General features: G+C 40.5%; 1 protein-coding gene across 1 annotated transcript; it reads left to right on the plus strand.

Annotated features, from left to right (window-relative positions):
• Positions 1-5,188: 5,188 nt before the first annotated feature.
• LOC145953404 (uncharacterized) lies at positions 5,189-7,957 on the plus strand. Its single transcript, XM_083067353.1, has 2 exons — positions 5,189-5,571; positions 7,888-7,957. The coding sequence occupies exons 1-2, from the start codon at positions 5,189-5,191 to the stop codon at positions 7,955-7,957; spliced, it is 453 nt and encodes a 150-aa protein (XP_082923479.1).
• Positions 7,958-12,980: the final 5,023 nt, after the last annotated feature.

Here is a 12,980-nt window from a genome sequence, read left to right on the forward strand (position 1 = left end):
ACACTACAATATTCCTCACAAAACTCAAGAAATACAATAGGAGGAAGAGAGAGAGAAATTTCAAGCTCTAAGGAGTTTTGGATGAAATTTTGTGGCCCTAAGAACTGTGCCCGAGCTGTCTATTTATAGACATCAAAAAGTTTCTAGAGCGACCCGTTCCAAAATCAGAACGACCCGTTCTGGATCCGACCATTCTGTGTTAATTTTATAACTAGAACGACCCATTTTGAAACTAGAACGGCTCGTTCCAGGGATGAGATTAACACATAATTGGCTAGGCTGGAACGGCCATTCCAAACAAAGGTTGTTAGGCCTTTTTCATAACTTGGAACCGCCGGATCCAGTTTAGGAACGACCCGTTCCATTTAAGGTTTTAACCCTTTTTTAGGAGCTTGGAACGGCCCGTTCCAAACTAGGGTTTTAGGCTCTTTTAAGAACTTGGAATGGCCCGTTCCAAATTGGGAACGACCCATTCTGGTTTTGTAACAACCCGTTCCAGGCTACTAAAACCAGCTTGTTTGGGCTTTTAGGCCTCCTGATGTCTTGTCCTGTTATTTCCACGCTTGGGAGATCCATTTCTTTGATGATAGATGTCCATTTCATTGCTATTGTTGGTCTGGATGAAATTGGGTGTCTATAGCTGCCCCTCTTTACTTGTCCTTTGGAATAGCTATGTGTTGCTTTTCCAAAGGTAAGTAAAGACGTAGACATTTCGTCTAGGTCTTCTCTTTGTCTCTTTGGTGCTGGTGCTTCTGCGTTGTTTCCCTTGGATTGGTGTATTTGCTCGTATCCTCACCCTTTAGAGCATTTGCGCACTCTATTGGGTAACAAGGCTAACAAACTGTACGCCTGATCTTCAGTCTTCGATTAGAAGCTCCATTGTCTCTCTTGTGATAATGTGTAGCTTGTTGAAGAGGGAGTATTTTTGTAGCTCAGCCTCTCCAGGCTAGACTGATATTTTAAGGCTTTAACCAGTCCACTACTAGTTCTAAGGACAGGTAAACCTCTTTGTTGTTAAAGTAGTTTCGTAGCTCAGCCTCTCCAAGCTGGACTGATATTTTAAGGCTTCAGCCGGCCTATTACTAAGGTCAGGTAACCCTCTTTGTTGTTGAAGTAGTTTCGTAGCTTTGCCTCTCCAAGCTGGACTGATATTTTAAGGCTTCAACCGACCTACTACTAAGGTCAGGTAACCTCTTTGTTGTTGAAGTAGTTTCGTAGCTTAGCCTCTCCAAGCTGGACTGATATTTGAAGGCTTCAGCTGGCCCACTCTAAGGTCAGGTAACCTTCTTTGTTGTTAAAGTAGTTTCGTAGCTTAGCCTCTCCAAGCTGGACTGATATTTTAAGGCTTCAGCAGGCCCACTCTAAGGTCAGGTAACCTTCTTTGTTGTTGAAGTAGTTTCGTAGCTCAGCCTCTCCAAGCTAGACTGATATTTTAAGGCTTCAGCCGGCCCACTCTAAGGTCAGGTAACCCTCTTTGTTGTTGAAATAGTTTCGTAGCTCAGCCTCTCCAAGATGGACTGATATTTTAAGGCTTTAGCCAGCCCACTCTAAGGTCAGGTAACCTTCTTTGTTGTTGAAGTAGTTTCATAGCTTAGCCTCTCCAAGCTGGACTGATATTTTACGGCTTCAGCCGGCCCACTGCTAAGGTCAGGTAACCCTTTGTTCTTGTACTTGATGTCTTCTCATTGGCGTCGTGGGATGTGATGGAGGACCATCCATGGAACTTCATGTGGGACCCATCACTAATCCATGGCTAGGAGATTGGAAGAGGATAGGGAAGTCAAAAATCCTAGAAGACATGTTTCTCAAGATTAAAATACACTAATCACTCTCCTAAGCTTTGGTAGCCTAGAATTTATGTTTATGCCTATTTTGCCCTTGTCTTTGATTTTCCATTTTACCCTTGTATTTTGGGGTATCTTAGAGATAGGATCTATTTTACTTGTATTTCCAATTTTACCCTTGTATTTTGGGGTATTTTAGTCATAGGGTTTATTTTCTTTGTATTTCCCATTTTACCCTTGTATTATGGGGTGCTTTAGATCATAGGTTTTTATTTTTGGGCTAAGGTATTTGATTAGGGTGGGAACAAAAACCTAGACATATTTTTTGTGGCTATTGGACCTATTTTTGGTGTTAGAAAGGCTTAGGCCCAAGTGGAGGGCAAAGGTTGCATGGTCTTATCGTGAACCTAGATGTAGCCTAACTAATCCCAAAGATTCTATCCTTGGCCACCAAGTTTCATCTAGGGTTAATTTGCATTTCATTTGGTGTGCATTTGGCTTGTGAATTTCAGCCATGCACTCTCCAAATGCAACCCTAGATGCCTCCCACTCCTATAAATACCCTAGGCTATGCATCATGTAAATACTTTGGATTATATGAATTTGAGTGAGTATTTTTGCCTCAAATCCTCTCCTTAGTCACTAGGTCAATTCGGCCTACCTCTCTTATCTCCTCCTTAGAGTGAGTTTAGGGATACCTTGAATGGCCTTCACCTCCACTTAGTGAAGAGAGCGAACTAGAACACCCAAAACACCACCCTCCCTTCATTTCTCATATTCGCCCAAGCCATCACCATCTACGCCCACCTTCCTTTTTGCCTTACCCTTGAAGGACATCCACCCCCTAAGGTCACTATCTTGGCCTTGGCAAGGAGCTCCTCTTCACCATTGATGTTTGTTCATTCCCTTGGTGGAAGGAGTCCATCAAGATGAAAGACTGCCCCTAGGTGGATGGGCATGAGATGTTTGGTTAGCAGGGATTCCAGTGTTGCCCCTGCCAGGTGAATATTGTGATGCCTCTCCAGGCACCTGCTTGTGGTAGGTTTCTTTTTTCTGAATTTCATTTTTGTTTAGCTTCAACTTTTTCATATTTGAAACTTGCCTTTTTCTACTATTTTTCTTAAATGCTTCAGATTTTTCAAGATGTACAAAGCTTGCCTTTTTTGTCTATGGCTGGTCATTGTAAGGGACTTGCTCAACCTTGTATGATCTCTATTATGAGGGGAGAAGTTTACCCTTTCACACGTGGCTCCTTTCTTGGTTGCTTTCTTTAGAGATTTTATTCGTGATTCATGCATGGATTGAAAATGCTTGTAGCCTACTACCCTTTTGGATAATTCCCTTTTGATGTGAAAAGTTATTTATTTCAAGTGCGTGCTTTTCTGTATGTCATACATACGCATTTAAGCTTTTTTAGAAATCTATTAGTATCAGGTGGCTTCCCTTTACCCCTTTAGTTCTTTTTTATTATTGAAGATTTGTACATGACTTTTGCTTACTTTAGAGGCCCGTATAGGATTGCCTCGTCTATTTAATTTCTTTTTTTAATGGGCTATTTTTGATTTTTCTCTTTAATACCAAAACACGTCATTTAAAGATAAAGGTTGAAAAATTTGAGAAGAATGGTATTTTATTGCAAATTAGAAAATTTCAAGGAGGGTTACAAGAGGAGGTTTGAAAAACTAACTGACGTTGGTCGGTGTCTGGGCTTGAGCGATCATGACTTTAAGAAACAAAGCTTGGCATCCTTCTAGGTCGTCCGTTCGTCTTTCTTTAACACCTTTTTTTTGCGCTTAAGCATAGAACTTCTTCACGGCATCAGAGTTTACTGGGTAAGGGAGTTCTTCACCATCCATGTTGGTGAGGATCAATGCTCCTCCAGAAAAGGCTTGCTTGACCACGTATGGGCCTTCATAAATCGGTGTCCATTTCCCTATCTTATCCTTCTGTGCTGGTAGAAGTTTCCTAAGTACTAGATCCCCCTCTTCAAATGGTCTTGGTTGGACTCTCTTGTCGAAGGCTCTCTTGATTCTCCTTTGATATGTTTGCCTGTGACAAATGGAATCTAACCTTTTCTCTTATATGAGATTTAATTGGTCAAATCTGGTTCGAACCCATTCGGTTTCTGGGAGCTTTGCCTTTGTGAGTAATCTCAAAGAAGGAATTTCCACTTCAATAGGTAAGACTACCTCCATCCCGTATACTAAGGAAAAAGGGGTGGCGCCCGTCGATGTGCGAACGGATGTTCTGTACCTATGTGATGAGTTATTATTTTCCCTTATTTATTTATCTTTTTATACTTATTTTAATTGTTGATTTGGGCTTAATCGCTTATTAATTGTACAGTTTCACTGTTTAGGCTTCATTGGGCCAGTAATTTGAATTTTAATTAATTCTGATTCACTTGGTCTAATTTTTGCTTATCAATTATTTTTAGGTTAATTATGGAGCATTCTTGGGCTTGGATATTATTTTTGGGCCAGACAGATGGGAAGGAGGCCCACTTCGTTTTAGGTTTTGACCATGTGTCTTTTAGGTTTTAGGGTTGACCATGGAGCCACCACTTGGGTGGGGCAGACTTGATGTGACCACATTCTCTTCTTTCTCTTGGACGTTTTCCTTGTTTTGGAGCTGTTCATCATGTTTTTCTTCCATTTTTTCTTCTCTGGTTGTATTAAGAAACTGAACCCTTCACGTTTTTGCCAATTAATTGTGATTTTTGGTTTTGATAGCTAGACTTGTTATTTTTGCTTCAAATTTGGTGTGCATACTTCTTTCAACTTACTTTTTGTGTAAAAAATCCTAGATGCACTTAAAGATGTCCTGATTTGAAGATCCAAAAAATTTTTGAAATAGATTTTTGCAAACATCAAACGGCCATAACTTTTGCTCTAGTTATCATAATTAGGCAAAATTTGTTTTCATTTTTTTGTAGAAAGAAAGATCTATCAAACATAGATGGCCAAGCCGTTTGGCCCTAGCTAGATTTTCAAAAAAAGGTCGTTTACTATTTTTTTCTATTTTTGAAGTTTTATTTCCCTATTTTTCAAAGCTTTTCATGGGTAGTTCATATAGTTAGGCTTTGAATTTTGCTCTCAAATTTTTTGTGGTAGTTTCTAATGATTTTAGGATGATATTGGTGCATTGTTTTTTATGGTTTCCAAGTTTGCATGAAAATTCCCCTTTTACCCCCCTATTGTTCACACAGTAGTTGCATGTGATTGCATCTAGTGCATGACTAGGAATAATCCAGACACTTTGCATCCATTTAATCCTGAAATAGATAGTACATACTTAGATTAGTTAGAGAGCATATAGTCCCACCTGAGAGTGATACCCATAGTGATACCCATAGTGTGACCCATAGTGTGAGTGTAGCATTTGAAGTTGACTCAACTGAAAATATGGGTGACCAACCTGCACCTCGAGAGAGAACCCTTAGGGAGATGGCTGCACCTGATTTCTCATATGAGAGTTTATACATTCAATACCCTGAGGAAGATGTTCCTTTTGTGCTTAAAGCTGGACTGATCTATTTGTTACCTAAGTTTCATGGTCGTGCAGGTGAGGATCCACACAAGCATCTCAAGGAGTTCAACATAGTCTGTTCCACCATGAGACCACATAATGTCCCTGAGGATCACATATTCCTGAAGGCATTCCCTTTCTCATTGGAGGATCTTGCCAAGGACTGGTTGTACTATCTGGCCCCTGGTTCAATAACAAGCTGGGATGACTTGAAGAGAGTGTTCCTTGAAAAATTCTTCCCTGCATCCAGGACCACTCTGTTAGAAAAAATGGCTCAATCCAAGAGGGGGGTGAATTGGATTCTATGACACTTAAATTTTTTTTAGAGTATTTAGGATCTTTATTTCAATTAAACTTTTCTAAAGATGAATTTTCAATGAAGTTTCTTAAAGACTTGTTAATGAAAAATGAATCCTATATGTGATGGAGGAGGCCCATGGGCCAAGGGCCCAACTACTAGGGCTATGGCCAAGAGGATTCAAGAAGAGTGGGCCCATGCTCAAGAAAAGCCCATTATACTTTTCAGTTGGGCTTTGACTCAAGCCCAAGTAGACTAGGAGTAGTGTAGGTTTGGGCCTTAGGGCTTGTATTGCATTCTTTTAGGCCTTGTATTTTCGGCCACCTAGACTAGGATTTACATTTCATGCCAATATGAATTTAGGGTTAATTTAGGTTAACATGTGCATATGCATTTGCATGTAATTAGTATAGCATTTGGTATGCATTTCAGCCATGTGCACACATGTACATGGTGTGGCCGAAATGCAACTCAAATGGATACTAAATTACATCCAAATGAGTGCACATGGGGGAGGTGACCGGTTGGCACCAAAATTGAATATTTGAATTCAAATTTTGGCGCCTAAGGTTAAGTAAACCATACTATGGTTTTACTTAACCTTAGGTTAACCCAACGTGCACCCTGGACCTAATTTTACCTATAAATTCATGCTTGGCCGAATTTTGTATCACTTTTGGAATTAATTGAATGAGAATTCTACTTTTGAAATCTCTCCTCTGAAAGTCTCCCTTGGCCTAAACTCTTCCCTACTTGAGATCCTCTCCTTGTAGAGTTAGGCTTCATCACTTTCTATCCGAGAATAGCTAGGTTATACTTGGCTACACTTGTTCTTCTTGGAGCTTCCAATCCTTGCCATCCTTCCAAGCATCCGAGAAGAGTTGAAGAGCACTCCTTGAGGTTTTCTTCAAGAAGAACCTCATCAATATGCTTTCTTGATTAACCAATAGAACAATATGTAATACTCAGTCCAAACCAATGTTACTCATGCAAACATGTTAATCAAGAACAATCTTTTCAATATACAATCAAGATGTTACACAAAGTAAAAGATAAGGGTAAGAGAAGATTGCACAAGTCTTTTATCCTGGTTCAGCCACTCCACATGTGACCTACATCCAGTCCTCAATCATAACCTGATCAAGATTTCTTCCACTATCTTAATGAGGAAGGTTTACAAGCATACCACACATGCATATACTCCTACATTCAAGATAACCACTTTCTTGACCTCAAGAAAGCACCCCTTGTAGAAACCCACTACAAGAATTCCTTACCACTTGAGAAACCTACTCAAGATTTACAAGTATTCACAAAGAATTAAGGAACAAATTCACCTGGAATTCAGAAGCAAATCTTAATCTCTTTCCTTTCAAGAATGTGATGATGATGATCATTTCTCAAAGCTTTTCAAAAATGTTTTTCCTTCTTGGTTTCACAAAGAAAACTCCCAAGAATGTCACAAAGGCTTCACAAACACGTTTTTCCAATTTTGATTCTCAATTCTAACTCTATTCTGAAGTTTCAAAATGGTCAAACTATTTATAAGTTTTTCAGAACTAGATAATCGATTATTTTAAAGAATAACCGATTATTTTGTTCTTCATGATTTATGGAAATCATCCAAGAAAAATTTAATCAATTATTTTTCTGGATAATCGATTATTCCAGAGAGTCATTTATGGGATAATCGATTATTTTACAAATAATCGATTATTGCAGCAAGGCATCCTTGTTTGCCTATTGCTGGAATAATCGATTATATTTAATGATAATCGATTATTTTGAGTTAGTTTTCAAAACTTTATTTTAAGTCTCAAAATAACTTCTTAACCTTTTAAACTCATCATCATACACTCCCTAATCAGATTAGATACAGATTAGCTTATGCACAAAGCACACACAAAAGATAAACTCAACAAAACAAGTTATAAGCTACTCCTATTACATAACATGATAGCCATATTTTTCTTTGACTTTGTTTTTGACTTCTAAGTTGTTGATGTCCTTGGTCAGCTTTGTTCCACAGTTTGTTATCATCAAAACCTTTAATCTCGAGAGGTGAGTTGATTCACCACAATGAATCTCAACAATCTCCCCCTTTTTGATGATGACAAACCATATATGCCAAGCCATGTTGTTTTGCCTCATTTCAAAGCCTGCAAAACAAGCTTACAAAACCTTTCTCCCCCTTTGGACATCATAAAAAACAAACCAATATATGTATGTCCAGAATACACAATTATAAGCTTTATGCAAAGTCCTTAATTGCACCAGTCAATCAATTCCAAATTTTGTGATCAGAAAATTTTCAAGTTTATCAAGTGTCTTTAATCACAATATGTAATTCATTATCACAACATTAATTTGATCATCAAAAAAAACATCAAGTTGTCAGCCAAAATCACAATGTGCAGTACATTATCACAGTTCAGAGTCCACAATCATGATCAATTAAGCTAATCAAAAATCAAATGTCACATACCAATGTACAAAAACATAACATTCCACCAGCAATCAATCAAACGAGAATTATGAAACTATTCAAATTCAATATATCAGCAATTTAAACTTCAAATTCCGACAACATAAAGCAATAGAATTGTTTCGAAATTAAAATAGTTACAACCAAATTGAAATTGAAATAAAAAAAAAATAGAAATTTAAACTTCCTAAAACAGAATAGAACAGAGCACTAATCAATCTAAGTCTTCAGGCATCCCAAGGTGAGCCTTGAGTCGGTTAATTTCATGATCAAAGGTATCAAACCTATCAAGAATACCCGAATATATTGACTCATGCCTTCTAGACATCTCCATAACAGCATCAAGCTTATTAATCATAATTTGCTTGAAAGGAAAGAATGGCTTAGGCTCCGCCTGTCGCTCTCAGTCAGGTTCAGCTTCGACTTGTGGTGGCTGGTCCTCATCATGAGATGGAACGCCATCCTCATCTGTTGCCGGTTCAGGGGTTGGAGGTACATCTCCCTTTAATACCCACTTATCTTCCTGTTTGAGCATCCCCATGTGATGCAAGGAAGATTTCTTAATTTTGTTAGAAGCATGGAGAATAATTTTCTTCTCCCCTGTCAATTCTACCACTGCATTCTAAAAAATTTTAGACAGCAACAAGGCATAAGGAATTGGACCATCCTCTTTCCTTCTGGCCTTCCACATACAGTCATTCACCACTGATACCCAATCAATCTTAATTTTCTTTTTGATAACATGCATCAGCAGAATGTCATCCCTTGAAATTTGAGCATGATTATGCAAACGCAGTTTAAGCATCTAGGCAATAATGAAAGAAATTAAACGGGAATTTTTCTTCATACCTCCCGCCAAGAACTTGTTGTAGTTAGCGTTCTCAAGATTCCTCTGACAATCTCTGAAGGTCGTCAGCTCCTCAAAATCACCAAAGTTGAAGGGTTGGGGTTTTTCACTTCCATTTTCGCTCAGCCCAGCAGCCTTCAAGGTTGGTCCGTCAAGCTTTATCAGCTTGCCCTTCACAACTGATTTCTGTAGACCCCTAAAATTGTCCGGGTCGGAAATAAAGCTCAAAGACTCTCGAAGACCGAAGGAAAGTCAGCCAGAAGGACTCCTGGAAGACCCTAGGGTGATTCTTTGTAGGTCTAAAGGTCTTAGAGTAGCTTAGAATAAGGGTGTGCGAGGATTGGAGCTCAATACGCCCTCCTAGAGGTTCAGTACGGCCGTACTGAGCCATTTGAACTACAATACGGCCGTAGTGAAATCAATACGGCCGTACTGAAGTTTTTGAACATCAGTACGGCCGTACCAAATTCAATACGGCCGTACTGTAGTTCAAAATGGCTCAGTACGGGCCGTAGTGAAATCAATACGGCCGTACTGAAGTTTTTGAACTTCAGTACGGCCGTACCAAATTCAATACGGCCATACTGTAGTTCAAAAACCCAGTACGGGCCGTATTGACCTCCCAGGCCGTATTGCGCCTCAATCCTATAAATAGGACGTCATTGGCACGTCCTCCCACACATTATCCACACTTCTGGACCCTCGTGCTGAGTATTCTTGGGTTTTTGAGCTATTCTCTGCCCTAGAAGTCTCTCCAAGAGCCAATCCGACGAAGTTCTTGAGTCATGAGCCATTAGCTTGAGACTCGAACAAGTCGAAGGGAAATCTCTTTGATTTCCATAGTAAAAATTATCTTTAGGGAAAGGAGCGAGCGGACGTGTAGTGGGAAGGAGCGCCAAAAAGCCTCCTAAACTTTGTTTTGAATATATAAAAGCACGCTTCAAAGGTTTATTCCCAAAATCCTTTCTTTTACCGCTTTTTGATTGTTGCATACACGTTTAAAGCTTTCATCATGTAAATATTTTACTTATAATCGTTTCTAATAAATGGGGGTAATTTAGTAACTTTACGCTATTATTTATGAAATAATCTGTCATAGGGAACCCGAAAGGGGCGTTGTGGGGTGCTAACACCTTCCTCACACGTAACCGACTCCCTTACCCAACTCTGGTTGTAATGGCCGAAGTTGATTTACGAAAATCAATTGCCTTATATCTTTTTCCAATGTTTTGAGTAAAACATTGGTGGTGACTCCAAGAACCCCTTCTTTTTGCGAAAACCACTAATCCATGGAGGGTCCCGCTTGGGATTAACATGGATTGGTGAGAGTCATTTAAACAAAATTGTTAGCTCGATGAGGTCTCAGTTTGAGAATAAGTCGTTCTAACAATCCATCATCTTTCAAAACTAAAAAAGAGTCCAACCATCGTCGCGAATGCCAAGGTCCGTTTCGGCGGGTGGCGACAGATGGCGACTCCACTGGGGAAGCCTCGAGAGTCAGTCCCATTTAGTGATGGATTATTTCTAAAATAATAGTTTAAAATTGCTTCATTACCCCTAGCTTGTATGATAATATGTTTTATCTATCTGGCTTTAATAACTGTTGCGTGTTTAAATTTTCGCAATTGTTTGAAATATAAACTGCACACAAACCTTTGCACACAACAGTTCCCTCTATACCCAGAGGCATGAGTGGAAAGCCATAGGGAGTGGATGTTAGTACGGCCGGTTGTCGAATGGGTCTATAGGTGCCCGTAGACCGTTGTCGGAAAACATCACTCAAGGTGATAACCATGAACTCGAGTCCGACAGTGCGTTGGAGCTTTCCATCGACTTACGACGAGAGGAATTGGGTCCCTATAATGGGGGCACCTTGGGGGCCTTGGACCGGTGAGAACAGTTAGAACCTCCTTGAATATGCACTTGTCTGCAGGATACCCCTACCTCGTGATTCGCTCGTGACTGTTCGTGGATGAGTGAATTGTTTGTGCATTGTTTATGTGACATTGTTTGAGCATACATTGCATTCTTTAAACATACAACATTCCCTTTTAAAATAAGAATAAATAGGAATAAGAATCTTCCATTACATGGTGTTAACATCTACCTTCATCACATTCATATAGGTAGTTTCCATTTTCACCCAAAAAAAATACAAAAAAACAAAATACCCAAAAAAAGAAAAAGGGTTATTTATCCAAACCAAGCAATATCATGCATCATCTTAGGAACATCTTGAAAACATGATAATGCTTAGTTGAATAAATACAATGCATGCATATTCAACGCCATCATCTCATATCATGCATTCTTATCGTAGATCATGGAGGGATCTAGGGGAATGCAAGGGCAGTTGAAGAAAGTGGACTTCTTATTGTACCGTGCCGAGAGGTTGGACCACCTCTGTTCTTTGATGCCACGTGAGGCTCGTGTTGAATTCGAGAAATCTTATGGACGAGTCCTCGATTTGATGAAGATATGTGTGGATCCAGCTTTTCTGAGAGCATTGGTTCATTATTGGAGTCTCGATCTGCATTGCTTCGAGTTCTCCCAGTTTGACTTAGTTCCTACTCTCGAGGAGTACGAGCTCATGTTGCGATGGCCCAAATCAGCAGGGGTCTATGTCTTTCATGGTAATTATGTGGCCGTGGAGAGGGTCGCTACTCAAGTCAAACTACCATCACGATCATCTGCTTTAGTGGGGAACGACAATATTAAAGGTTGGAAGCTCGCTATGATTGAGGACCACACTTCTTCCTTAGCTGGTGAGGGAGATTGGTTAGCTTTCAACAAGACTCTAGCGTTAGCAGTGTTTGGGACCGTCTTATTCCCCTTTCACGCTAACACTGTGGACCATGCTGCTATGGACGCTTTCTTCGCATGGGACGTGCACATGAAGAGTCCCGTGCCTGTCATTCTTGCCGACACCTTGCTTTCTGTCCACCTGTCTCAGCAGAAGCAAGGGAAGATTATCTGATGCTGCACCTCCTTGTTATATGTGTGGAGCATCACACACTTCTACGCCTCTAGTCACATGGGGACTTTGCCCGATCCGTTGAGGAGCTTTTCGAAGATCCCCATATGCCGCCGTTATGCTTCCGAATGGAAGGAAGAGATGGAACAGTGGAGTATTGAGCACTTCACATGGGTTTGTCCTTGGTTCCGTCCAAGCAATATATTGATGAGATGCGACAGTTACCCAAGCATACCTTTGATGGGCCTCAGAGGTTGCATAGCCTACTCACCTAGAGTGGCTATGAGGCAACTTATGAGGACTCAGATTGTTCCTACTAAAGAGGAGCTTGGAGGATTGTGTTTCTCCTTTGATTCCGAGCATCAGAGGGACATGCATGCTGTCATTAGAGCGTGGGAGATACCAATCTATGAGGGAGATCGAGAGCTTGGAAAGCCTCGGGTATCCGCCTCCACCGACTACGAGATTTGGAGGAGCGAGAGGGGGGTACCCCAACCATCCACCTCTTGCGCGACCACAGTCACAAGGAGGGTGTTGCAAGAACAAGTCGACGCCTTGACCAAGAAGCTGGAAATCATGGGAGCTCAGATGAGAGTTCTTGAGGAGAAAAACGAAGAATCCAGTTTCGCCATTGACGGTCTACAAAGGCAGTGCAAGAAAAAAGATCATGAGATAGAGCGGCTCAAGGATGAGTGTGCTAACCTTAATGAGAAGGCTATTCGGGCATCCAAAATGCCAAAGGTCGAACCAAGTAGTCAACTCCGAGATGTTGACGCAAAGATAGCACACCTTGAAGCCGAGTATGCAAGGCAGGCACAGTTGATCAAGGACATGCAGGATGATCTGCTCTTGACTCGATCCGATGCGCAGCAATGGCGGGAAGTTGCTCAACAACAAACCGCAAGCCTTTCCGATTTCCGCAAAAAGGAAAGGGAAGGATTAGCACAGATGGCTAAGCTCCGAGAGGAGAAGGATCGAGCCGAAGACGAGCTTAATGAACTGCAAGCCATGATCAACTACCACATTCAAAAGGCGAAGGACGCTCAAAAGACTAGCGATGATAT

This window comes from Cajanus cajan, chromosome 11 (assembly GCF_000230855.2).
Source record: "Cajanus cajan strain Asha chromosome 11, NIPB_CcT2T_4, whole genome shotgun sequence".
In the NCBI taxonomy this organism is placed as follows: Eukaryota; Viridiplantae; Streptophyta; class Magnoliopsida; order Fabales; family Fabaceae; genus Cajanus; species Cajanus cajan.

Coding starts and splice junctions, on each gene's coding strand:
- LOC145953404 (XM_083067353.1), top strand. CDS start 5,189: ATGGGTGACCAACCTGCACCTCGAGAGAGAACCCTTAGGGAGATGGCT. Junction 5,572..7,887: donor CCTGCATCCAGGACCACTCT/GTTAGAAAAAAT, acceptor TAATTGCACCAG/TCAATCAATTCCAAATTTTG.